This window comes from Camelus ferus, chromosome 29, assembly GCF_009834535.1.
Source record: "Camelus ferus isolate YT-003-E chromosome 29, BCGSAC_Cfer_1.0, whole genome shotgun sequence".
Taxonomy (NCBI): Eukaryota; Metazoa; Chordata; class Mammalia; order Artiodactyla; family Camelidae; genus Camelus; species Camelus ferus.
In genome coordinates, this window is record NC_045724.1 from 22,672,615 (window position 1) to 22,699,161 (window position 26,547).

The 26,547-nt window shown below is 44.5% G+C and overlaps 1 protein-coding gene and 1 long non-coding RNA gene across 4 annotated transcripts in view; one reads left to right on the plus strand and one right to left on the minus strand.

Annotated features, from left to right (window-relative positions):
* LOC116660417 overlaps positions 1–19,395 on the minus strand; it is a 41,606-nt gene extending 22,211 nt beyond the window's left edge. The window contains exons 1-2 of the long non-coding RNA XR_004315916.1: positions 19,278–19,395; positions 17,498–17,646 (exon numbers count right to left, since the gene is read on the minus strand). This is a non-coding gene — a long non-coding RNA (uncharacterized LOC116660417). The remainder of the gene's footprint in view (positions 1–17,497; positions 17,647–19,277) is intronic.
* Positions 19,098–26,547, plus strand: part of CA8 (carbonic anhydrase 8) — a 76,858-nt gene continuing 69,408 nt past the window's right edge. Inside the window, exons 1-2 of one of the 3 annotated variants that reach the window (XM_032469852.1) lie at positions 19,098–19,428; positions 20,507–20,698. In XM_032469852.1, the coding sequence (XP_032325743.1) occupies positions 19,269–19,428; positions 20,507–20,698 (352 nt within the window). In that variant the 5' untranslated portion in view covers positions 19,098–19,268. The remainder of the gene's footprint in view (positions 19,429–20,506; positions 20,699–26,547) is intronic. The other 2 variants (XM_032469850.1, XM_032469851.1) reach the window with 2 other exon arrangements.

Genomic DNA, 26,547 nt, shown 5'->3' on the forward strand with positions numbered 1-26,547 from the left:
TCCAGACCATTAGAAACTGTAACTGCTCATTTCAACGTGAATTGCTCTTGTGCCTATGACCCAGAAGTGACTACGATGAAGATCCTAAGAAATTTCTTTTTCAGTTTTAGGAAAACATTCTTCTGTTCACATCCACGCTTTCTTGAATGAATTAAAGGATGTTTACTAAGAGAGAAAGGAAAGCAGTAGGAAGCACCATTATTTTAATGAACAACTCAGTTCACAGATGTAGTTTCCTAAATTTTATCTGTTTAACAACAATCTGGCTAATGTCTCTCCACTGGTGACAACTGAAAGATTGTGAAAACCTGTTTGCTTAGGGGGGCACAAGGCTTGGAGATACTGGGTATGATGTCAATGGTTTCTCAGCTTAATATTCAATTTTAGTAACAAAGTTCCTATTCCTGACTGGGGCAAATACCAGCGTACGTATTTTTAATGATATATTAACTTCTACATGCATCATTAAAAAAAACACCACGAGGTGATGGCATGTTAGCCAATAGACATTCTGCACACAGAGATGCTTAAGAAATGCATTTTAAAAACAAAAAACCACTCATTAACACTGATAATATTTCTCATAATCCTTTCCCATCTCTGATATCCTATCTGGGAACAGTCCACACGCACAGACACAGATGTGCGAGTGTAAGCGCGCACGCACACGTCCCTTCAGTTGCTGATGGTGAGGAAGGAGGACACAGCCCTCAGCGGCAGCAGTGGTGGTGCTGATGGGGTCGGGAATCCGGGTCATGGCGGGGAGCACTGTGGTGCTCCCTCATCTCCGAAGGCAGCTGCCGAGCAAGTTACCCAGGAGAGGGGGAGGGCAACACTGCTCCAGGAAGATGCCTCCGTCTCCAGCTCACATTTAACAGCACTGATACGGAGAGAGAGAGTGGAAAGTGAGTGACGGGAGCAAACGACAGAAGGAGATGGAGGGTGAGGGAGAGAGGAGGAGGGAGGGGTGAAAGGCACTCCTTAAAGCACGGACGTGGCCTCAGAGGAGGGTGACAGGCATCCTGGTTTGCCTGTTGTCCCCATATAATTAGAAATAAAGTCCCTTCACTTTAAAAGTGTCAAGTGTGGATGACAAACTGTTACCCTAGATATGTCCCAAGTGCCAGTGGTGTCACTGACAAGAGGTCAGCCAGTCCTGGGACTCTGAAGGATCAGTGGTGCAGCCAGGGAAGGGAGACTGCTGAGGGTTTGCAGATAACTCAGACAAAAAGGAAGAAAAGGTCACTGCATTTTTCTTGTATATTTCTATGACCTGAGCAACAGGCTGCTTGCAGATTAGCTACACAGAGAAGTGTTTCTGTATCAAAAATGATCATCTTAAAGTTCAACAAGGCTTCTCCCTCATCAGATCTCTCCCACTGTCTCTGTCCTCCTTTTGCCCCAGTGGTATTCATACCCTTGTGTGAGCCCCTCCCCTGGGGTGGAGGCTGGATCTGGGGACTGGCTTCTAGCAGACAGAATGGGGCACAAGTGATGGGATTGCTTCTTCCAGGTTAAGTTATGAAAAGACTCTGGATGCATCTTGATTCTTTCTCCCTCGGTCGGTCTCTCTCTCTCTCTCTCTCTCTCTCCTCTCTCAAACTGGCAGCCAAGTCATGAGCTGCCCTATGGAAAGGCCCTCATGGAAAGAAGCGGATGTCTCTGGCCAACAGTTACCAGGGACTGAGGCTGCCAAAGGCCCATGGGGGAGCCAGGAAGCGGACCCTGCCCCAGTCCTCACCTGGCCTGCAGCCTCATAAGAGACGGGCTGGCACCCAAGCTGAGCCCAGAGCCTGACCCACAGAAACCACGAGATGATGTTTTTTAAGCCCTCGAATTTTGGAACAATTTATTACATTAGCAAAAGATAACTTAGATGAGCATCATTTCTGTCCCCTTGCCGGCTTTGTGGATTAGCTTCCCTACTTCTCACCGACCACCTGTGACTAAAGCAAATGCTACAACTGGCTGTCACTGTACAGCGTTCTTCCCAGGCCTGCTGCTCAGCAGGGGACAGAGATTCAAGAGTTTATGAGGGAAACGGCCACAGGGAGAGGGTGTGTTTGGTGGGTGGAAGGATTCATCCTGGTGGATTTGCCCGGGGCACTCCTCGCCTTGTGTCCCAAGTCTCTCACAGTTCACGTGTCAGCAAGAAGGCTCCCTCTGGGCCCCTCACGTGCAGCCCCTTCCCCTTCTCACGGAACTGCTCTTCGGTGATGGGACCCTCTTCCAGGTCCTCCACCCAAGACCCCAGCCCTTCCAGTCCCTTCCACTTGGGGCCGAGGCCGGGGCCAGGCAGGCGGCACGCTTGTTCTTACTGTGTTTGAAGAGCAATGGTTCCATTTCCTGCCGCTGGCCAGTAAGACTCCGGGCTGGCCCATTGCACAGTTCGCTTTGTTGGTTTTAAAGCACAGCTTATGTCATGGATTAATGAGGCCACCATTTCTCTCTGATAAGGGCTCTTATCTGGTTTCATTCACTCCTGAGAGGCCATGAAATCTGGTGGCTCAGAGCTTGGCTCTGGATCTCAACTTCCTGGTTTCCGGTTTTGCTCTCAGGCTCCCCCGCTGTGTGACCTTGGGCGATCTGCTTCACCTCTCTGTGCACCCGTGCGCTCAGACAGACATTGGATAATAATAACCGTTACTGGGTACCAACAACCACGTGTCCTTTATCGATAAAGACTAGAAATGGTTAGCTGTTCTAGAGTGCCGAGCCATCAGGAATACACGGAGGAGTCCTGCAGGGCGCTGGGGCCTGAGGAAGTTAACGAGTGCGTGTAGCAGTGCCTGGGGCCTTCTGTGACCGTCAGCTACTATTATCACGGTGTCATCTGGCATGCATATAAAGCAATCATTTTAAACTCAGAATGCTTTCTTGAGCGGGGACTACTTTCTCCAATTTAAATTTTTGGAATTTGCTGTGAATTGTGAAATAGCCCGCTGACACTCACTGGATGCTTAGAGACTGGTTCATGGCTCAGGTCGCTCAAAAGAAGTAAGACCTCCCAGCCGCTGGAAGGCATCTGCGTTCAAAGAGTCAGGATAAGTCCTGGATTACTTGGAGCAAACAGAAACCGCCTATTTTAATGGGTGAGATGCGAACTCTACGGAATCCTTTACAGAACTTTTGAGGAAATGCAATTTGTAAAATAAACGAGGCAGTGTGGAAAAGTCAGCTCTGGTAGCCAAAGGAGAATGAGATTTGTTTCGCTGTTTCTTACCAAGGAGATGGACCTGGACCCGGCGATGACACACAGGTATTCACAATAACCTCATTGCCTACATGTTATTAATAGCAGTGGTTTTCAGCGGACTAAGGGATGCGTATGTATAGAATGCTTGGTTTGTAAGACCCGGAAATGGATGCTCTGGTTTAGAATTAAACCTCAGATAGGGATTATACCCATACACACAGCACACACACGGACACACACGTATCAGAACTTGCACAAGAGGCGTGGGTGTATTTGCTCCCACACTTCTTTCTTTCTTCCTGCTTCCCTGGTTCTGCCCCCAACTCTCCTGACTTCCTCCCTTGCCTTCCCTGACTCCACCCTGTCTCTCCCTTGGTGGACCCTGCGATCCATTCACGTACTTAATACGGAGGGAGCTTAATTCACATACTCAGTGCAGAGGGTTGACTTATTTCCTTACTCCCTCTTCTGGGCTGCCTCGGAGCCTGGCACACACTTGCACTCCGGGCTTACCACTCCGCAGTGTAGCTATTTGTTTATTGCTCTGCCTTCTGCACTAGACTGTGAGGAACAAGGGCTGTATCTTAGTCTTTTTGGTTTCCCTCCAGAGTCTGGCACAAGCAGGTGGTCAACAAATGCTTTTGGAATCTGTGAACAGATGTTTGATTGGTCACTTTTGTTATCATCTTTCTCAAGGCCCAGTCATTTGCTTTTCTCATGCATTTTTCTCTTTATATCATTTTAATGCCATCAGTTGATATTTATGGAGAACCCATTATATGCAGCTGTATAATTTCTTGATTTACTAAATAAATTTTTGCATTACTTATATTTGAAAGTGGTGCCTGGCAGTCCTGATAATGCAAAATCCAGATTTCTATAACACGATTATTCTAGGGAGGAATTTCTGCTCTAAGTAAGTGTGGCCCCTGTATCCTTCACCAACAGCAGGATATGACTTCATCTAGTCTTAGCCCCTTTAGACACACATTATGGCATGTATTAAGCACTGAGCTATTTAGGCCTAATTAAGGCATGCAATCCTGTCTTTTGCCCAACAAAATACTAGCACAAAAAATCCAGCAATATATAAAAATGATGATACACCATGAGAAACTGGGATTTATGCCAGGAATGCAAGGTTGGTTTAACATCAGAAAATCAATGTGATACACCATGTTATCAGAATAAAAGACAAAAACTACAAGATCATCTCAATAGACACAGAAAAATCTCTGACAAAATCTACCACTCCTTCGTGATAAAAACACTCACCAAACTAGCAATAGAAGGGAACTTCCTCAGACTGATAAATATGCCCAAAACTGTCAACAAGGATCATACTAAATGATGAAAGACTGAAGGCTTTACCCTTAAGATTGGGACGAAGGCAAGGATGTCCACTCTCACCACTTATATTCAATGTTACACCAGAGGGTTTTTCAGGCAGGAGGAATGGGAGTGATGCTAATGGGTGTAAATTTTCTTTTTGAGACGATAAAAGATGATCTCAACTCAGATTATGGTGATGGTTGCACAACTCTGTAAATACAGTAAAAACCACTGAGCTGCATACTTTCAACAACAGGTAAACATTATGTTATATATTATATTTTAATATAAGGGTTCAAAAGTCATTACAAGACATAGTGACAAGTGACAAATGTTATAATAGCAGCTCCCCTTTCCCTGAGCGCTGAAGGTGTTGGGGCAGTGCAGGAAACTATTTAAATACATCCTCTCCATAACCACATAAGACGTAAGTGTGGCCATTGCATCTTACAGCATTTTACAGATGGGGAAAGTGAAGCTTAGAAAGTTCAAGTCATCTGCCCAGTTTACACAACCGGTGAGTGAGTGGTGGAGCTGAAATTTGGTCTTAAACACGACCAGGCTACAATGGACGGTGAGAGTAAAAGGGAAGAACCTTACAAGTTCTACTGCTATTGAACACATGCTCTGATTATGACATATTTATGCCATTACACTTCTGTGGACTTACACATCCCTTCCCTTGGCATGAAGTGGGGGGCCTAGATATGGAAGAGGGGGCTCTTCGGAGTCATACACTGTTCTAGAAGTGGGCTGGGCGGAAACTGGGATTCAGGGACGGGGAGATCTCACACCCTTCCGTTCACCCTACAGCAATGAGAACAATATCCTACCCAAATAACTGTCAGCACACACACGCGTAGCAGTAGGACCATCTTCTTCTTCCTACCCTTGGGAAGGCAGCACAGAGCTAGATTAGTAGCATGGCATTCTACCTCTTACAAAGCAACCCAGCCGACGGGGCGGGAGCACTCGGGAAGACAGGACGGGACTACAGCAGGTGGAACAGGACCCTGGAAGGAGGTGTCCCCTCATGTTGCTAAAGACACAGGAGACTCCATGAGCACCCAAGCACATGGTTCTTCTGCTCCCCTCTTCCACGGAGGCAAAGGGGAGATCTTTCACCCTCACCTACTCTCTCTGGCTTCCCTTTTGTGATCTGTCTTTACTTTCAGGCTCTTGGACTCTCTTGTCATGTGTTCAGAGACACTGAATTAGAAGCTGAAAATTGGGAGCACAGCGGGGGAAATCCGAGTCTGCTGGGTTCATCGCCACCTGCAGTGTCACCTGGGAGTGTGAGCTCCGTGGGGGCTAGGACTTACGACAGCCCCCGAGGGCCCCGGATCAGTTTCTTTTGAAAATTCCTATGAGTGGATTATAATTACAGAAGTGAGACAACCCGTTTCTATAAAGTTGGTCCTCAATTTCACTTACTTTTTGATTTCAGAGCAATCATCTCCCCATCGTTTCACTCTGCAAAAAACCCAAGTAAACTTAAGACACTTGAAAGTAGCTGTCCACAGGAGACTTCTAAAAGGGAACACAGAATAACTTAAATGAGTCTAAAAAAAAAAAATAGGTGCGTGGAGTCTCGTACACATCCTCCTTAGGAGCTAGGGAGTCACGGAAGCGAGCGGCATAAAAGCCGAGGCTGCGCACGCGGTGAGCACCATCAGGTACTCGCTCTGAACCAGCAAGTCAGCTGAGTGCGGGGCAGACTTGCGGGGAAGCCAAGGAAACTCAGGGTCCCTCAAGGTCATGGGGCCTCATGTGAGGCCCTGGGGAGGGGCTCCAGCAATTTTATAGTCTTCATTTTACACTCCCTGGAGGAGAGTAATTTTATCGAAGCACAGCATTAGGGAAGAGAGGACAATTGTGCGTTAGTCTTCCCAAGGGCAGGCCCCACCCGCAGACGGGATGCTTTTCAGCCCGACCACGCCTGCAGCGGTCTCCGTGCTTCCCCTGGCGTCTGGAGAGAGCGCCTCCCCCCCTCCTCTCTCTCCTCCCACCCGGGGAAGCAGATTTTGCTCAAACAAACGCCTCTCTGAGTTCTGACTGAGCTCTGAGTGGCTCTTGGCATCCAGTGTGCACTTTGATAAAGACATCAGTGACACGACAGAGGTTTTCTCGGGCCGAATAATGTGCTTAGATTCTCAACATTAAATTTAAAAGGCAAGAACATCAGAAAAAAAAAGCTAGCATTTGAGTTATAAAATAAAAGCTATGGGATAGGGGAAACTGGGCTAGAGCAGCGTCTGTGAAGACAAGAATTCAGTCGTGCTAGTGAGGTCATTAGAAAGCTCTGGCGTTGGGAGACATGGAGTAACCAGCCAAGCGCAGAGGAGCCCGCTGGGCTCAGACCACATCCGGTGTGTCCTACTGTGTGCTGGGAATCCTATTTCAGGAGTGTTAACAGCATGATTTTCAGAAAGGTGAAAAATCACAGAAACAAAATGAACACATGTCAAATATATTATTTAACTCACTAATTTAAATCCACTTAAGATGAGAGTCCGACTTATAGCTTCCCTTGCATCGCCATGAACGGGAGTCATTCACACGGCTGTGGGCATACAGCATTTGTGCTCTTACCCTTTTTCTAGAATTTAAACTCTCTTCCAGCACATTTGTGAAATAGCCTCCTCAACATGAGGCAATTGAACGTTCATACCCCTATGGAATTAGATCAACCCTGAGGGTCTGCTAACAATGCCCTGAGCTCCACTGAAAAGACACCAGAAATCACTTTGGCGCATTTCCAACACTTGGACCGTTTTTCCTACGTGAGGGCTATTACCATAGAGGAGGATGCTTCGCAGAGAGTAACCAGGAAACCAGAAGCTCTTGAAATCACGCATTATGTGGACAAATGATGGTGCAGGGGATATTTTCAGCCTGGCAAACACAAAGACACATTGTTGACATTGATTCAGGTTATAAAATACTGAAGAACTGTCATGAAGCAAGAGGTTATTCTTATTATATGTAGTTCCAGAGGTCAGAGCCAGGGTAAAGGAAAAAAAAAAAAAAACAACCTAAAACAAACAGGCAGTTACAGCAAAGCAGATCTTAATTCAATATATGAAAGACTTGTTCAGAAATGAAAGTGTTGATTGTGGATCCCTTGCCATTGAAAATATTCAGGCAGAGGTTACATAATTTTCCATAGGAATTTTGTGAAGTGTATTTTGACATTTTTAAGAAGTTTGGTCTAGAGCAGTGTTGTCCTATAGAAATATAATGCAGCTCATATGCAATTATAAATTTTCTTTTAGTTGGATTAAAAAAATTTAAAAAACGTATTAAATTGATTCTAATAATATACTTCGTTTAACCTGACATTTCCAAATCATTATTATTTCACCACGTAATCAATATAAAAACATTAAAGAAATCTTTTATGGGTTTTTTTTTTCTATGTTTCTGAAATTATTGTGAATTTTACACTTGCCAGCTTGTCTCAGTTTGGACTAGCCATATTTCAAATGGTTAATAGCAACTTGTAATGACCCTGTTGGACAACACAGGTCAGACCCCTGGTTCTCAAACTTCAGCCCAGCGGACTTGTTAAAACATGATCACTGGCTCCACTCTCAGAGTTTCTGATTCTGTGAGTCTGGAGCAGAGCCCAGAAATTTGCATTTCTAACAATTTCTCCGGTGAAGCTGATACTGCCGGTCCAGGATCACACTTAAAAAACCACTGGTTTAGACAAACCGAAGAACTTTACCTAAAAGGTGAGAAATGTTTCTTTTGACAATGGGTATGCAATTGGGGCATCTGTCACATTTTTGTGAGATGATGGTGTTTGTTCAGTAAAATTCAGAATTTCAGGGTTGACTCCAAATGATTCTTTCTCAGTCTTTATTAGTTTCCTCTATTACGTCATTGCTCATTCTGGGGCACCTAGTGCTTTATTTGCAAAGATAGTTCTAGATGTGATTTAGGAAGCAACTTAAAAATGATTACGAAGCCAATCTACACTTGTATAATTATTTATGATTCTCAAGAACCTTCACATATATTAGCTTCTGTCTTACAATTGTGAGGGGATATCTCTATAGTATATGTTTGCCTTTCGTACAGAAGAGAATGCCATCCTTGTCAACATCGCTGGTGCATGAATGTGGATGAAGCAAGGTGTGTGTGGTTCTTCCCACAGTGAACACACACAAGGTTGCCCTTGTATAAAATGGTGTAGTATTTGCGTATGACCTGCACACATCCTCCCGTACACTTCAAATCATCTCTAGATTACTTATAACACTAATACAATGCAAATGCTATGTAAATAGTTGCCAAGGCACAGCCAATTCAAGTTTTGCTTTTTGGAACTTTCTGGAATTTCTTTTCTCCCCTGGAATATTTTTGATCTGTGGTGGGTTGGCTGCACTGATGGGATGCGTGAATGAATCTTAGGACTTAGTGTTTGCATTCTCATCATGTCTTTAATGATAGTTCACATGTGATTTTTGCTTTTGAAGGTGCACAAGCAGGACAGATAATTTGCAAAAAGCTCACTTCTCGAATAATCTTGTCTTCCTCCCGTGACCTCAGCTGATTACTTTGCTTACACCCGAAATGTAAATATCATGCCCTTATCTATGTGATAATTGATTAAACAGGCTTATGGATAACTAGTCCAGAATACAGCTGGATGTCTGAAATCAAACTATCTTGAAGTCAAACACTTAGGGCTACCTGCTGATTACCAGCAGGTTCTGTTTTGCACTGTGGTCTCAAAGAGATACGGTCAAGTTTGTAGGGCAGGCAATACATTTGAAATTCTTAAGTGATGGACTGTTCCCGTACTGGTTCATATACTTTGAGCAATCTCACGAGTGTGCACATCCTAAAGACATTCCCGAATATGAATACAACAAGAATAATATTAATAATAATAGTAGCAACATGGACAGTATTCAAACTAATGATGACAATAATCAGATTAACTCGAAGAGAAAATGATCTAAGAAATATCAGTTTCTTATAATTACAACAATAATACACTATTTGAGTGCTTATTAGTGGCAGATACAGTCAGTTTTGCTATAATGTGATACCTGTGTTGCTAAAAGACACCGTGCTATGCAAAATTGGCAAAAACAGCTCCAGGGCTTCTGGAGAAAATGGGATTAGGGGCACAACACTCAAAAATCTTCAATGGTGACACATTAAAAATAACAAAGGAGTCGAATAAAATGGTAGCAGCTTTTTACACACATTCAAAGGTTAAGAAATGCATAAATGCTAAACTAAGGGTGGCATTTTAACTTGGAAAAGATCTGACGTTTGCCTGGGGATGTGTCTGCAGCTTGTGAATTACTGAGAAGGGGTGGAAGGAGGGTCAGCTGAGATCTGATGCGGAGTTGGAAAGTCAGGTGTCGTTGGCAGATGTTTGAGGTGGGTGCATGAGTGCCTTTGTGTATGTATGTCCTACATGACTTGGTTCTACTGGGTCTGGTTTTCTGCTTTAGTCTCGTGTTCCTCACAAGCACACAGGGAAGTATTGGTGTGCTTAAATCGTTCCCTACGATATCAATGGCATCGGAACAAATTTGCATTTTCACAAGCACTCTAGAACTGACTGTTGTAGTTTATTATTATCCTCATTTTACTGATGAGGAAACTGAGGCAAAGAGAGCTTAAATGTCTTGATCAAGATCAAAACTTACTAAGCCACAAAGCCGTTATACTATACCCACTTCCAATAGAGTATATTCTGCTGAGGGTAATAACACGTTTAACAAGGTATGTGTTTCCATCAGACTCTTGAAGAGGACTGTTTTAAATAATTCTTAATATCTGATAAGTATTGTGTCTCACCAAAATCTCTCATGTTGTAGTTTTAGTCTCTTTTTCTGTTATCTCCTTTGCCAGGTGGGGAATATGTCGTGTGTTACTGCCCCTTAAAGAATGAAGCCCCAGTTGAAACTAGCACGGTCAGCCTCGTTCAGCGCTTGGTGTGCTCTGCATCACGCTAGCCTCTCTCTTCCATCATCAAAAATTATGCTCAAAGTGATAGTCAGCGAAGCCCAGTCAGTGGGGTTCCGACCATAATGTGAACACGCTGTGCCCATTAGCATTAGGAATGTTTACTGCTTTGTGTATTTCATTAGTGTCCCTGGTTCCTCCTCATTACACAGGCTCTTTATGAAACAGAAACATTTCATATAAAGCATCTTGAAGGCTTTCTGCCTTTTTTGCTGAGCATGTTAGATTGTTAAGGAGCCACTTAATTCGTATCCCATTGAGAGCTGGTTGCAAATGTGAATGGATGAATAACTAATGACACCTTGAATGGGATTCTGGTACAAAAACCTGACTCGCAGGTGAGAGGTGAGAAAGGGGCACGCGGTAAGTGTTGGCTGCGGAGCTGGTTACACCTGTGTCACTCCTCCCCTTGCTAGCTGTGTGCTCATTCGCAGAACATTTAATTCTCTGAGTTTCAGTTTCCTCATCTATTAAAAAAAAATACCTCCTGTCAGATTATTATGAATTAATGAGTGAAATCACATGACACACATGATACATAATAGGTCTTGAGCAAATCATTGGTCCACGAGCAAGGACTCCGCAGTCCAACAGGAGACTTCAGATCCTGGCTTGTTAGTCTGAGCAGAGGAAGCAGGAGGTTGACGGTAAGCTGTGGATTGGGAGCCATGTGACAAAAGGCAGCAAAGCCAGAGCAGGGGTCCAGACAAACCGGCCAGAGGGACAGAGAGGTCAGAGGAGCAACAGAGGTGGACTAAATCATGGCTGCAGGGGAGGGTTGATCTTCAACATGGGATTCCAGCCACAAAGTCCCTTCTCTATATCTGAGCAGAGGCTTAAAATTATACACAGAATGTACAACACAAAGAGTGAACCCTAATGTAAGCTATGGACCTTAGTTAATAATAATGAATCATTGTGGGGAGGGTATAGCTCAGTGGTAGAGTGTATGCTTAACATGGACAAGGTCCTGGGTTCAAGCCCCAGTACTGCCAATTAAAATAAATAAATAAAACTTAATTACCTACCCCCTCAAGAAATAATAATGGATCATTATTATTGGCTCATCAATTGTAACAAATGTACCACACGAATGCAAGATGCTAATAACCGGGGAAACTGGGCTGAGGTGAGGGGGGAGGTGGCAACTGTCTGTACTTTCTGCTCAATTGCTTTGGAACAAAAAACTGCTCAAAAATAAAATCTTTTTATTTAATTAAAAATAAATTTTAAAAGTTTCAGTTTTGTACCTCTCTTTTTCCTTTCTTAGCTTCCTTGACACTTCCATTTTTGACCCTCCTGACCCCGGCTGCCAAGACTGGTCCAGTATACCTCCCTGTTTGCCCAGAGGAAGGATGCAGTAGGGCTGGATTGTGCATTTAAATTTCTGTCTGAACAGCTCACACAACTCAATAACAAAAAACCAACCCAATCAAAAAATGAGCAGAAGGCATAAACATTTTTCTAATGAAGACACACAGATGGCCAAGAGGCACATGAAAAGATGCTCAATATTGCTGATTATCAGAGAAATGCAAATCAAAACTACAATGAGGTATCACCTCACACTGATCAGAATGGTCATCATTCAAAAGTCCACAAGTGATAAATGCTGGAGAGGGTGTGGAGAAAGGGGACTCCTCTTATACTGTTGGTGGGAATGTAATTTGGCACAACCAGTAAGGAAGCAGTATGGAGGTTCCTTAAGAAACTGAAAATAGAGTTACTATATGATCCAGCAGTCCCACTCCTGGGCATATATCTAGGGAAAACTCTAATTCAAAAAGGTGCATGCACCCCAATGCTTATAGCAGCACTACTTACAATAACCAAGACATGGAAGCAACCTAAATGTCCACCAACAGATGACTGGATAAAGAAGTTATGGTGTGTGTGTGTGTGTGTGTATCTGTATGTGTATGTATACATACATATAAATATATATAAAATAAGTATTCCATTACTCAGCCATAAAAAAAGAATGAAATAATGCCATTTGCTTCAACATGGATGGACATAGAGATTATCATACTAAGAGAAGTAAGTCAGACAGAGAAAGACAAATATCACTTATATGTGGAATCTAAAAAAATGAGACAGATGAACTCATTTACAAAACAGAAACAGACCCACAGACATAGAAAACAAACTTGTAGTTACCAAAGAAAGGGGAAAGAGGGATAAATTAGGAGTTTGGGATTTGCAGACACAAATGTATATAAAATAGACAAACAACAAAGTCCAATGGTATATATAGTACAGGGAACTATATGCAATATGTTATAATAACTTAAAATAAAAATAATATAAGAAAGAATATGTATATATGTATGACTGAATCACTATGCCCTACACCAGAAATTAACACGGCATTGCAATTCAACTGTGCTTCAATAAAAATAATTGCTGTGTGGTTCCTAACTGTTCCTACAGCCCATGTTCTCCTGGTCGTGGAGACAGAGCACACTGGCTGAGTTCACCTGCTCCATGGGCAGTCAGTTTGGTGGTTCAGGGCACAGGTTCCAGAGAGAGACAGACCTCGGGTCACCTGCCCCCTCTATCTGTGGCCACAGGCAAGTCTAAGCCTTTTTTTTTCTCATCTGAACCTGAGATGATATTATTGAATCTCTTATGAGACTCAGAGGAAAGAGTCTTTGGGAAATGCTTACGGCAGAGCACCTGGTACACAGTCAGTGCTCGTTCGTTATTTTGTGCTGCGTAATAAACCACCCCAAAGCTTGGTGGCTTAAAACCATGATTTACGGTTTCTCATGATTCTGGGGACCGGGAATTCAGGCAGGATTCAGACAGGCAATTTTTCTGCTCCGCATCCTGCCAGCTGGGGCCACTCACTTGGCCACGTTCAGCTGCGGGCTAAGCTGGGCTGGAAGGTCTCCCACACCTGTGCCCCGGGGCTCCCGTGTGGCGTGGGTGGCTTGGGCCTCCTCACAGCAGGTGGGCTCTGGGTGGTGGGGTTTCTGACACCATGACTGGTTCCTAACAGCAAAAGAGGAATTGACCAGCCTTCTTAGAGGGGCACAGGGTCACTCTACCACAGTCTGTTGGACAAAACAAGTCACAGAGCCAGCCCTGATTCACTGGAAGGGGAACTAGCTGCCCCTCCCACTGGGAAGAGCAGCCTGTGACTACAGGAGGGCAGGAGTGACAGCTGCGATCTTTGGAGAACACTGCCAGGCTCAGACGTTCTTTTCCTGGGAACTGGCTTCCCACAGTGCACAACAGGCTGACCCGCGGGCCCTCCAGCCAACAGCACGTCAGCACGCGGGGCGGCAGGCGCGTGGGAATACGTGTGGCCCACAGGCTGCTCTCACTTGGCCATGGCATCTTGTCTTAATGTCGCGAGCGCTCAATGCATTTTCAGTCCTGTTGTTCTGCCAACAGGATGCAGTCACCGAGCATCTCCTTTGTATTTTATTTCACGACATGAGATTATTCTGAGACATGTTGTTTAAAAAAAATCACTAAAACAGAGACATACTATTTAAAGGTGTCATTTTGCACTCTTACTAACACCACAGAAAACCTTCTTAACGCCACAGGAAAAGAAAACAAAGTTGGCTCGAAAAGTGTACCCGGACTCGCTTCTATATTTGAGTTTTTGTTGTTTACTTTTCCATTTCACTGGAATGTCCTTCTTTCCTCCCTTCCTTCTCTCTGCTGCGGGCAAAAGAGTACTTATTTACCTTTTAAGACCCAGCACATGTGTCACTTCCTTTATGAAGCCCCTATTGACACACTTGCCACCAAGTACTCTTGATCATTCCCTTTTTGGTGGTCCCACTACACCCTGAAAGCTGCCACCCTCGTTGCTGGAAATTTTATTGCACCAGTATGTTGATAAATGCTAGTCGGGTGGCGCAGGGAAGCTGATTCCTGAGTCCTGCCGTAAGGGGATACAAGGAGAAATAAAGCGCTCTTGCCCCGGGAGCTCCCTGTCTGTTGGAGGAGGTCCTACGATACCTACTTCACACACGATCTTCACTTCAGGGCTGGAGATCTGCACGGGGTTACCATGGACACACTTTAACCACTCGAGCAGGGGTTTCATTTGGCAGAGTACCAGGAAGGCACCTAGAGAAGGTTTTGCTTGCTATGAACATAGATTTTGGAGACATAAACCTAATGATCTCAGACACCCTAAATTCAGCCTCTTTCATTTTGATGTTGAAGGAGGTGTAGGGTCCCAGGCCTACCTGGTGCGATCTTAGAGAAGTCCAGAGAGCTATCTATGGCCTGTGTCCACTAGAGGAGATGGGAGTTTTCCATGCATAAGGGCTTTCTCACTGTGTGGTGATGCTGTGAGAATCCCAACTGGGCTGGGCCTTCTGAGAAGTTTGCAAGGTGGGGAGAAGGGCACTGTTTGAAGCTGTTTAGTTCCTCACAGGCCAGAGAGGTACTTTTATTTTGAGAAAAAGAGAGATACCAAAAAGCATTTGAGCAAATGAAGGTTACCCTTGAAATCACCTTTACCTGATGGGCTACTGTAACAGTCAGCTTTTGCTAGGTTATGCTACTGTAACAAACAGCCCTGAAAGCTCAGTGTTGTAGCAAACAAAGGGATTGATTTCTCACTGACGTTACATATTGACTTTGGGATGGCTGTGGTTCTCATTCATCTGTGGCTGTTCTTCATTCCAGGATCCAGACTAACTGAAGGAGGCTTTCCTGAACTGGGTAATTTTGTGGCAAAGGGACAAACATGGTAGTGAAACCACACAGTAACTCCTCAAGTTTCTATTGGAAAGTGGTGCATGCACTTATATTCATATTCAATCAGTCAAAGCAGCGACGTACAATCGTGAATGACAGGAACAATAACACAATCTACACAGCTCTGCTGAACCCTAGGACTAAAAGCTGATGCTTCTGAAGACAAGAGAGCAAGAAGAGGGCTAACGAACTAGGTTGATAAACTCAACTTGAAGCAGGTAAGGTATGAGATTAATCTGCTGAAGAAAGAAATGTAAACAAAAGAAACAGAACATCTTGCCTTATAAGCAAAGCTTGAAACCTTCAGAAATCAGTGGATGTGGTCAGGAAAATTTTAATATCTTTACAGAGAAAACAAAAATCAGACTAACAAACGAAACAACAAGAGAACTGTCTTATTTCAGACCTGAGCACATGGAAGCACACATGTTCCAAGAGATGCAGATGAGTTTTGGAAGGCCACAGAAGGCACTTAGGGGAGAAAATGGATCTACAACCAGCTCTTCCATGATTCAACATCATTTCTTGGCCCGGCAATGCTCTTCCCTCCCTTATCACCCACCAAAATCCTACTCATCTTTTTTGGTTTGCCTCAAATGCCATCTTTTCCCAGAAACCTTTCTGGGTCATTGTCATGTGTCTAAATCGCATCTTCCTTAGATGTGATGGCAATTGCATTTCTACTTAACACATTATCTTTAATTATTAACTCCCACCACCCCACTCGCAAGAGAACTGTGAATTCCTTGAGGGCAGAAACAGGATTTTATTTGTTTTGGGGTCTCCCACAGTGCCCAGGGCAGAGCAGCGCACACAAAGGAACACAACTCACTGTTGCTGAAGTTCAAAAATTGATCATCTTGGGAAGAGCCATTTGACACACACATATAAGTGCCAACCTTGAGGTGTTCCCAGAGCATAAGTTACACACAAGCAAAAGGTAACAATTGTTTTTGACTAATCTAGGCCTCAAACTCACCAACACAGTAAGAAAGCCTTGGGAAGGTAGGCAAAGAGTGACAAAAGACTGGGAGAGAGGGTTGTTTAAATATGGGGTGCTGTGAAGCAATCTTAGTATCTCTTTATTTCTTTTAGGCATTTCTATTCCTATTTTCATAGTATCAAATAGTAGTTAGTTATATAGCTCTTAGTGTTAATACACTTTTCTAGGATGTGGTTTGACCTCTTAGGCAAACACTAGAAGTGAGTAATACAAAGTTAATTTAAGGAATCAGATATGACATTAGGTTGAAATGTGTTAAAACTATACAGAGTGATACACAGAATACTTATGTTCATAATATAGGGCATGATTATTTTTAGACTCTATGATACTAGATTTAGGTGTGCTTGTTCCATTTTGTAAATCAAAAAATTGGCCTATATCTTTCATCTGTGTGTTTCAGTTTTCTGGTGACAGGTATCTCATAATAACTGGAAATAGAAATTCCATCTTTAGTGATAATACAGTGCAGGGTTTTGAGAAGAGGAGGTCTTAAGGTGCTGTTAATTAGCAGAAATCTGAAGCACACAGTCTCAAAGCAATTAAGGCTGCTAATTGAATATTTGGATGTATGGTGAAATGGCTCATATGTTGCTGGGTAGGGCACCCCAGGCTTGCAGAGAGGAGTTACATTACACACACTATGTTGAAAAATTCACAAAGAATATGTATGGATAAACATATGTGTGTCTAGCAGTTAACTGCATTTATGAACGGTGATGCATTGTGGGCTATAGGCTAAACTGCCTATTAGCTGCAAAATTCAGTATCAACAATTCACTATCTCAGCTTGCCTGCTGTAAATATGGCACACTACTTACTCCTGAAAAACTGAGCTTTTTCCATGTGATTTTGCTGTCCTCTGGCTTGGTAAACATCTCTATAAGTTACGTGATCCTTTAAATGAAATTGGTTGTTACACAGTGGTTGCAATTTAGCACTTACGCAGGATTGAGGGCAGAAGGGCATGGATCTTGCTGAGGAGCTCAGGCTTGCAAAGTGATTTTGTTACTGATATTCTTCCTGAGTTCCCATTAGCTACAGCATTGGATGAATGTGTGAACATACTTCTAAGAAGAAACTGGATTGAAAATTTCAAGAATGTGAGAGTTTTCAAGAATGGAAAAAGAAATAAAGTGTTCCTTTCAGAAGAACTTCAGTGGAAAGTGGTTAATATTTTGGGTTGTGCTTATTACTTTTAAAAGCTAGTTGACTTCTGCTTCTGCAAATCCCAGGCTTACCGAGGTACAGGGGAGACAGGGTCTCCACTGAAGATGCAGGGGAGGGAGAGTTTCCACTAAAGAACACCAAAGGCAGTGAGTGAAGAGCGAAGTTAGTCTCTCTCAAACTGTGGCTCAGTCCTCTGATTGGTGGCTTTCTGATCTCTGTGCTAAGGGGAACGAGAAATTACAAGAATGCTTGAGATCCTCAAAGCTAAGTTGACCAATAGTTTTCACTTATTTTGCTAAACATTCCAGAAAGTGGCAGAATTGCAGAAATGATTGAGTACTTCCCCACCTGCCTAGTCCCAATCCATTTTTGGGAGAAATTTCTAATAGCCCGTGAAATGGCTTTTTATAAAAGTGCATGGCTGAGTGGGCAGTGAGGGCAAGAAACACAGAACCTAAGAATCTCCCAGACAGAGCATCTCCATCCTTATACAGAGGACTTAAACATTCAGAGGGTGGTACAGTTTAGGAACCTATTACTCAAACCGCTAACGTTTTGTTGTATGCACAGAGCACATAAAAACAAGTGTTACTTAAAGTCCAAATCTGAGCTTATTACGTACATATACCTTCTAAAACTGCGGGGTTAGCCTGCTCCGGGGTTATTGGCTAGAGCTTCATTTAAAAAGGCCTTCCAACAGGGGGTTGAAGCCATTCACACGGGACTGAGGAGCATATTGAAGAGGTAACTGTTTGGGTCAGGAAGGTTCCTGTTTGTTATGCAATGTGTGCATTTCATTATTTACACGATTTCTCCAGGCGATTTGGAGCTGTGTACACAGCAAGCTGCGCCTGCGGGAGCACCCCAGACTTGAAACTAAAACCAAACACCCTTTCTTTATTGTCTTTCACTCCTGTTGCCTTTGAATTTTTTTTTTTAACGGAAAAATGTCCCTAAATTACTTGTCTAGATTAAAATAAAAATTTTAAAAAATATTTTTAGTAACCACAATTGTAAATGTTTCCCTACTGTTCTCCACTGTGCTCCAAGGCCGAATCAAAAAGTTAACGTTCAATAATAAATATTCGGAGCGGGAAACTTTTTTGTTTTGTTACGGGGTCTCCCAGCCCTCTCTGTTCGCTTATCCGCTGCAATTCATCTTTCTCCTCCCCGACCCCTTTCTTTCTTTGTGGTATTTTCCGGAGGAAGGATGCGATAACTAAGGGTAAGAAGCCGCTGACCGAGGCCCTGCGTCCAGGGGTCCTAAGGGGGGACCCTGGGGCTCTGGAAGGAAGGCGCGGGGGAGCGGGAGCAGCTGGTGAGCGAGAGCGGGTGGGGAGGCGACCCGGCGGTTAGGGCGGTGCCGTGTGTGTGTGTGTGTGTGTGTGTGTGTGTGTGTGTGTGTGCGCGCGCGCGCGTAGTGGGGGGCGGTTCGGCCCGGATCCCCGGGGCCTCAGACGGCCGTGCACCCCGGCCCCGAGCCCGAGGCAGGGGGCGGTCCCTCCCGAGTCCGCCCCGCCCCTGCCCAGCCCGGCCCGGCCCGGCGGGCTTATAACTCGCCCGCTCGCGCTCCCGGGGCCGCGGCTCCTCCCGCGCTGCAGCCGGACTCGCGCCCCGCTCCCCGCGCCGGCCGCCCGAGGACCCCGCGCCCAGCGCCCGGCCGCGCGCTCCCCGCCCGCCTCGCCCTCCGCCTCCCGCGCTCACACTCGTCCCCGCGCGCTCACACTCGCGCACACACGCGCGCTCACACTCGCCCGCGCGCACCCCCGGCCGCTCACACGCGCTCACACTCGCGGCCCGGAGCGCTCGCCCCGCCGAGGCGCGGGCACCGCCGGCCTCCCCATGGCTGACCTGAGCTTCATCGAAGATTCTGTCGCCTTCCCGGAGAAGGAGGAGGACGACGAGGAAGAGGAGGAGGGAGTGGAGTGGGGCTACGAGGAAGGTAACCGGCCGCGCGTCGCGGCGTCGGGGGGCTGGCACCGCCGCGGCGCGTCTTCCCCACGTGGGTCTCCGCGGCTCTCCCGCAGCCCTGGCCGCTCGGGGGCAACAGGCGCTCGGGGAGACCGGGCGTGCCCGGCGCCTGCCTTCGCGTCCGGGAGCCTGGCCTTCCTGCCGGGCAGCGGCTGGCACCTGCCGCCATCCGGAGGGCGAGCCTGAAGGCTCAGGCGGTGACATTTCTGTCTTGCCAGTAGCTCAGACGAGCATCGTCGCACGGTACTGAACACCGTGAGGACACAGCGTTAGTGAAACTTAGTTTCTTGCTTGCTCAGAGGACCCTGCAGGGAGAAAGTGTCTCAGCCACGACTCTGCGGGAAGGATGCTGCCGCCGCTCCACTCTCTCTAAACTAGTCCTCAGTTTCCAGCCGAATCGGTGGGCCTGGCGAGAAGGGGGCTGAGCTTTTAATAAAAAGTTTAGTTTCCTTGAGGTATCCTTGAAGATTTAGGACTGCTAACAGCGCTGACTACTGGCGCTGATGTTGACTACGTACGCTGAAACAAATGTAGAGTTTATAAATTTTATTATAAAAATATGGAAATTATATTATGCGTATGTGCACGGTATATAGATACGTGTGTACGTGCATATGCACACTTCAAAATACTGTCTTTGCTTTTCTGATAAGAAGTGTTTATTCACTAGCAGCAGATTTATGCGTTTTGGCTCTCACCAAGCGTGCTGAGAGTTACAGGAATCTCCCAGGTACTGCACATAATTGAACTAATGAGCAGAGGAAATTTTTGTGGTATCATTTTTTTTCCTGATCACTTAAAGATGACCTACATTTCCTAGACCCATAGATTACTACATCTGTGTGGACAAGTAGAATATTTTGTTAGTCTGGGACTTTGAATGTGGTGTTTGATAACAGTAGATCATTCAAAATATGAATGCAAAATATGTGAATGCAAAAATTCACACACATTATTATTACTACATTGTATCTGTAAAGAGGTGGTAGCCATCACCTTCTTAATAATGGCAAGGATCATAAACAGTGTTTAAGCTAGCTTTCCCATGCTAAATTCTGCTGTAACTTATTTTTTAAATCTGTTCTAAATTTGCTTCGTTTTGTCCTCAGGTGTTGAGTGGGGCTTGGTGTTTCCCGATGCTAACGGGGAGTACCAGTCTCCCATTAACTTGAACTCACGAGAAGCCAGATACGACCCCTCTCTGCTGGAAGTCCGCCTCTCCCCGAATTACGTGGTCTGCCGGGACTGCGAGGTCACCAACGATGGACATACCATTCAGGTTATCCTGAAGTCGAAATCAGGTACTTGAGATGTTTTTGTGCGCTCTTGTAAACTAGAAGTCATCATGGAGCTGGTTAGCCTGTATGACCTTAAAGATAGAGCTATCTTAACTCTGTTGGCAGGATACCTTTATATACTACAAAATGCATTTTGGGGAATTGTTTTCTGAAACATTTTTGAAAAGAGGAAAGCATGAAATGACGAAGGTGTCAGTTTGGTTGTTGTATGTTGTATGGTGTTACTGGTACAACCTTAGTTGGTCAAATCGCAACTGTGTGGAATTTGAGGAAAAGTATATGCAGGTGCACCAACCTGCATTTTATCCTAAATTGTTGATTAGCTTAAATCATTTAGATAATTATAATTCTCTATCTTACTGCTTTATGCAACTAAAGCTTAGGATTTATTGACATAATATGGCATTCAACAGAGACTTTTCAAATTAATTTTCTCTACTATATTTATACAACAAGAATTTTACTAATAGCAGTCAAAGACATCCGTTAAACTCAACAAAAGATTTAGATGGCAAACAAAGCTCTTAATTTTATGTGTTTTTAACTCCCCTCCTCCCATCTAAACTTGTTTGAGATGGATCTGAAATGTTTTTTAGAAAAGCTCTTGGCAATTACCAAGGAAAGTGGTTTTTGGCTTAAATGTAGTGGAGGAGAAAGCAGAATACTTTAAAGTGAGCATTAGCATCATACTTTTCATAGTGAATAATAACTGTATTTCCCCCTTGGGAAGGATTTAAAATTAGAGTGTGTTGAAATACTAGGAGGTGCTTAATAAACAGAGACTGACTGTACTCAAATTAATTCTGAATCAATAAATTTAGTATTTCAAGCCATAAAACCTTTGAATTTATTATTAGAAAGGGAAGGTATTGATATCCAACTATGGATGCTTAATTTGTTGTGAATGTTCCTGAGCTTGGATTTAGAATCCATGAGATATAGATTCATGTAGTCTTCCCTGCCATCCCAAGTTCAAAGACTGGGCATCACCCAAAACAGAATCTAGGTGTTATATGGATGTGGCCAAAGAGACAGCTTCAGATGTACATTTGAACTTCAGATTTTTTTTTTGTCAGGGGGGTTATCTATGATGGGACATTATGCATTATTTTTAAATGTGTAGGAAAATTATTGAATGCTGACTGTTCTGATATATAAAAAACATTTTAAGGTAATATTGGTATTACATTTTAAGGTGTATTAACATGTTGGCATGCCTTTGTACTTCTGGAAATAAACATGTGTCTGTGCAACAAACACACATTTCACATCAGGCACCAAGGTGACTGAGTGTTGGTTTTATACACATGGATAAGATGGTTCTTGAGGATTCATATAAGTGAAACCAGAGACTTTCAAAGTGTCAGGGTAAATAGGACGTGGTTAGTGTCACAGTATTACAGGAGTGTAGAGGGGTGACTGAGGACCAGTGCTGTCAATTAAGGCAGTGTGTCTCCTTTCCTACTCGAAGATCAGATTTGCTTGCTCAAACTGAGTTTACCATTTTCTCCCCAGTACCTTCTCAGACGTTTACAATTTTCCTTCGTCCCCTACCTCACCCCAAAATAGAGATGATCAAGCAACGTTTCAGCCCTTACACCACAGGGTCCCCCCTGGACCACCACGGAGGAGCTGTCTGTGTTTCTCTCTGGGTCTAATTTGACGCACACAATCTAGTCCCCTTACTCCTGCCTCCTTGGAGACCTTGCTCCTTCAGATGCCCCGTCTTCTTTCTGCCACTAGACTCATTTCTTCTCCATTGTTTCGTCTCTTTTAATATTTCTCCGAATTAAAAAAAAATGTAACGAAAATACCATGTCTGGACTAGTTTGTTTATTTGTTTTCTAACATATACAAGCTTTTCAAAGGAATGATCTGCAAGCCCCAAACACTCTGGGCTTTTCATCTATTTAATTTAAGCTTTCATTTATTTAATTTATTTAATTCAAGCTTTGTCTGTATCAAAATAGGATGTAAACTTAAAATAGTTGACCGGTACTGTAATTCTGGCTGCACGCCACCCCTCCCCACCTCGAACTGTTTGCCCTGGCGACAACCACTTTCGACTCCTACCTGTTTCTCTTACTGCCTCATCCACATTTCTTAATAACACATTTATACTGACGTGCTTTGGATGGAAGACGAGGCTAGTCCTTTTATGACTCTTCCCCATCATGGTTTTGCCCCCCCACCCCATGTCCTTGTCTGCTTAAATTACAGTTGTCATTTAAATTAACTCAGTGTTTTTTAATTATAAATGTGCAACTGTTCTTTCCAGCTGAGACTATATTCTGTTTCCTTTATTGAATAATGAGGGGTTTCTCCCCCCTGGGGTTAGTGTATTTTTGTTTATTTGGTGTTTTGTTTATGATTTCATTTCCAAACTCTCTGACGGTTGGCTGGCAGATCTTCTCCCAGGAGATTCAGAAAGCCCTCTGAAGTCCTTCCGTCCTTCCTCTCTCTGAGGCCTCCCTTCCCTTCTTCTGCCCCATGTGGACGGCCAGCTCCTTGGACCTCGAGCCTAGGAAGTTCCTTGGCTTGTCTCCGTGTCCAGTCCCGTGTTTCCTGGATGCTGTGACATCGTCTTTCGAGGTTGTTCCCTCATTTCAGGGAGTTTCTTGGTTTATTCCCTTCTGCAGTTCATCTTCCAGTAACTTTCTGAAAAGAAGGTATCTCTGTGTTGGGTACTTGGTGGCCGCATTCAATCAAGACAGGTGTGTGTTTCATTTCTTAGAACTTTTCTTATATTAATTCATTGTTAAGTTTTCTTTTCTCTTTGTTTCATAACATCTATTTATCTTTTGGTCTTTTTCTTCTACTTTCTGGTAGCTTTTCTTAATTTCGATTTTTCTTTCTCTTAAACTTTTAATTTCTGCTCTTACATTTGTAATTTTCTAAAAAATTGTGTTTATTCTATGAGTCAAGAAAGACTTTAAAAAAAAAAAACAAACAGCTACCAGTATTTATTTCCTAATTACAGGATCTTTCTCCATTCTTTCCTGCATTGCTCTTTCCCTGTTCCCTGTATGTCCCTATTTATTAGGGATCCTTTTTCTGTTTGTTTTGGTCTGTCTCTTTTAGGTTGGAGGTCTTCTTAGATGCCCAGTGATCTTTGGCTCTTTGGTCATATGTAGGAATGGGTCTGAAAGTCAGATCAGCGGTTCTGTGCACACGGGCAGGGACTGAGGTCTGGGGAACGTCACAGTGACGTGACAATGTAGGACCAGGTTGTGTGGCTGGAGGAGTCTTTGTGGGCATGTCGGCTTCTCTGGGGGAGAAGGTGTGGTGGCTCCCACCTGGCTGTCCTGCTTTCTGGTTGTTGACCACAAGCAGAGGAGTGTAACCAGGGGGGCACATGAGCCTCCACTGACATTCACCGTCGCCTCAAGTCCAAGTTTACACTGGAGTTCACTCCTGGTGGTGTACTTTCCATGGGCTTGAACAGATGGATAATGACGTGTATCCACCATTGCAATTTCATACAGAACAATTTCTCTGCCCTCAAAACCCTCGTGCTCTTCCTTGTGTCCCCGCCCCTCCCCACCCCTTGGCGATCGCTAATCTTACCGCCGTCTTCTTAGTTTTGCCTTTTTCAGAGTGTCATATATTTGGAGTCACACATTTCATAGTCTTTCACTCTTTCACTTGGTGATAATGCACTTAAGTTTCCTTGGATGCTGTTTTTTTTTTTAAATAAAAAATTCATAGAATAAGCACAATTCTTTTTTGATTGTTTGGCTTCGTTTATGTTAAAAAATAATACAGAATTACCAAAAAGAGTTACAAGAGTTGTAGCCTAATTTGAGCGCTTATACGTATGAAAGTAAAGCTTTTAACATAATCCTAAGGCTATAGTTCCCGTACGCAGTAACCTCACCCGGGATTTTCAGTTTGAGTGTGTCACGGGTGCGAGCCAGGCAAGCCGCCTGCTGAAAGTTCCCAGACCAAGGTCACCGACGATCTTCCCATCCCACAAGCAGAGGACCACTTTAAAATTCTTAAAATGCTTCAATTCTGCTGCGTCTGCTGGAAGTTTTGGAAGCTCTTTCTCCCGTTGGTCTCTGGGACACGCACTTCTTGCTGTCTCTTCCTAATTTTGGCTGCCCTTTCTCTGCCACTTCTCCATTCTCTGTTATCCTTCAATGATGGAATTCTTCGAAGTTTCTTTCTCAGCCCCCTTCTCTTCTTGTGACCCAGTCGCCCTAGAAGCGGCTCACTCGTACGGACTGTATGCGGCTTTGTTCGCTGTTCTGATTTCTAGTCAGGGAGCAGATGAGTTCAGGAAAGGGCCTGAATCTTAGATTCACCTAGTGGGATGGGCCCCTAGGCCTGCCCGTCTAGCCTCGCATCTCAGACCCTCTGGCAGGTGGCTGGGTGGCCTCAGGTTGAACAGCTCAGGAAAGGAAATCTATTCCTCACTGAGGAAATCCACTTTGCTCTTGAGTAATTCTCCAAATCGAGAAGTTCTGTGATTACCCTCATTGTGTCTTCTTTCTGGACCGCCACAGAACACATGCGATTGTACTTTCACGTGTCATTCTTTAAAATACTGACCACCACTGTCATATCATGGAGCTACCATTTTTCCTTCCTGACATAGTTCCTTCAACCACTCCTCACGCGAGAGTCCTTCATTAATACCCGTTTATGAATCATTTACTACAGGAATTACAAATTCACTTGTCTCTGAGAGCCAGGTAAGGTATTATAAATGAAGGCAAGCAGGAGAGCAAAACTCGTAAATAGCTACTGACCCTCTGCTTTATCTGCAGTGTTGGAAGGCAGTAGGGACTGGTGGGGTCTGTGGGAAATCAGCAAACTGCAGAGAGCACGCCTTGTTTGCCAGATGTCGAGTCTGTCTGGAGAGGCTGGAGCTGTGGACCTGTGAACCACACACACACATTCCCTGCGCTTTTCTGGCCTGCAGGGCACAGTTGGCAATCTTCGTTTTGCTTTATGTGAAGTGTTCCATACTTGGGATCAAGTTGATATGAATCAGACCCAAAGCCAGCCCTCAGGGAGGTTACAAGGATAGGTGGTGAGAGACAGGCATACAGGGAGGGATTATTTGGGACTGAAATTATTAGGGAAGGATTTGCGGAGGAAGTAGCATTTGCAGTGATTGTTGAAGGGGGACTCGCATGTGGACTGGGAACACTGGGATGTGTGGAAAGAGAGGACAGTAGATGAAAAAGATGAGGCTGCGGGAAGGTCTGGAGAGCGGATGAGGAAATGCAAATTCTTCAGTATATCTGGAAGGAGAGATTCATTCACGTTGAATGGGGTTAATAGATAATATAGTGGAGAAGCTGTGTGAAGGCAAATTCACCAGGGATCTTAAATTAGGTCTAAAGAGTATAACCCTTTTCTTGGTTGTTCCGTAGGATAAAGTCATAATTAGCATGTTGTTTTAGGAAAATTAACCTGGCCACACTGAGTAAGACGGGATCTGGGAGAGACTGGGAGCGTCTGAAGGTTGTTGCAAGAGATTCAGTTGCCCAGAGCTGCCGCTGCTGTGTGCCGGTGGTGCTGGAAGGAAGGGGGCCCAAGAGCTTTCTGGGAAGCCGCCTGCCGACCTCAGTGATCGCTTGTGTGGAACGGGAAGCAGGGCCTCGCCGGGGTGGAGCCCCTGTGGCTGGGCCACAGTCTGGAGCCTGTCACCCTCCTTCAGCCTGTGCTGTGACAGTTCAAGGTGGCACAGTTCCCCCTCAGGTGGAGCTGAGCCCGGCATCACATTCCGGGCGTGACCCGGCCAGACTCTTGGTCCTGCCATCTCCCTGAGGAGGGACAGCCTTATTAAAGCTGCCACATGTGTCATTTAATTTCTCCCTAGGATCCACGAATCGCTGTCC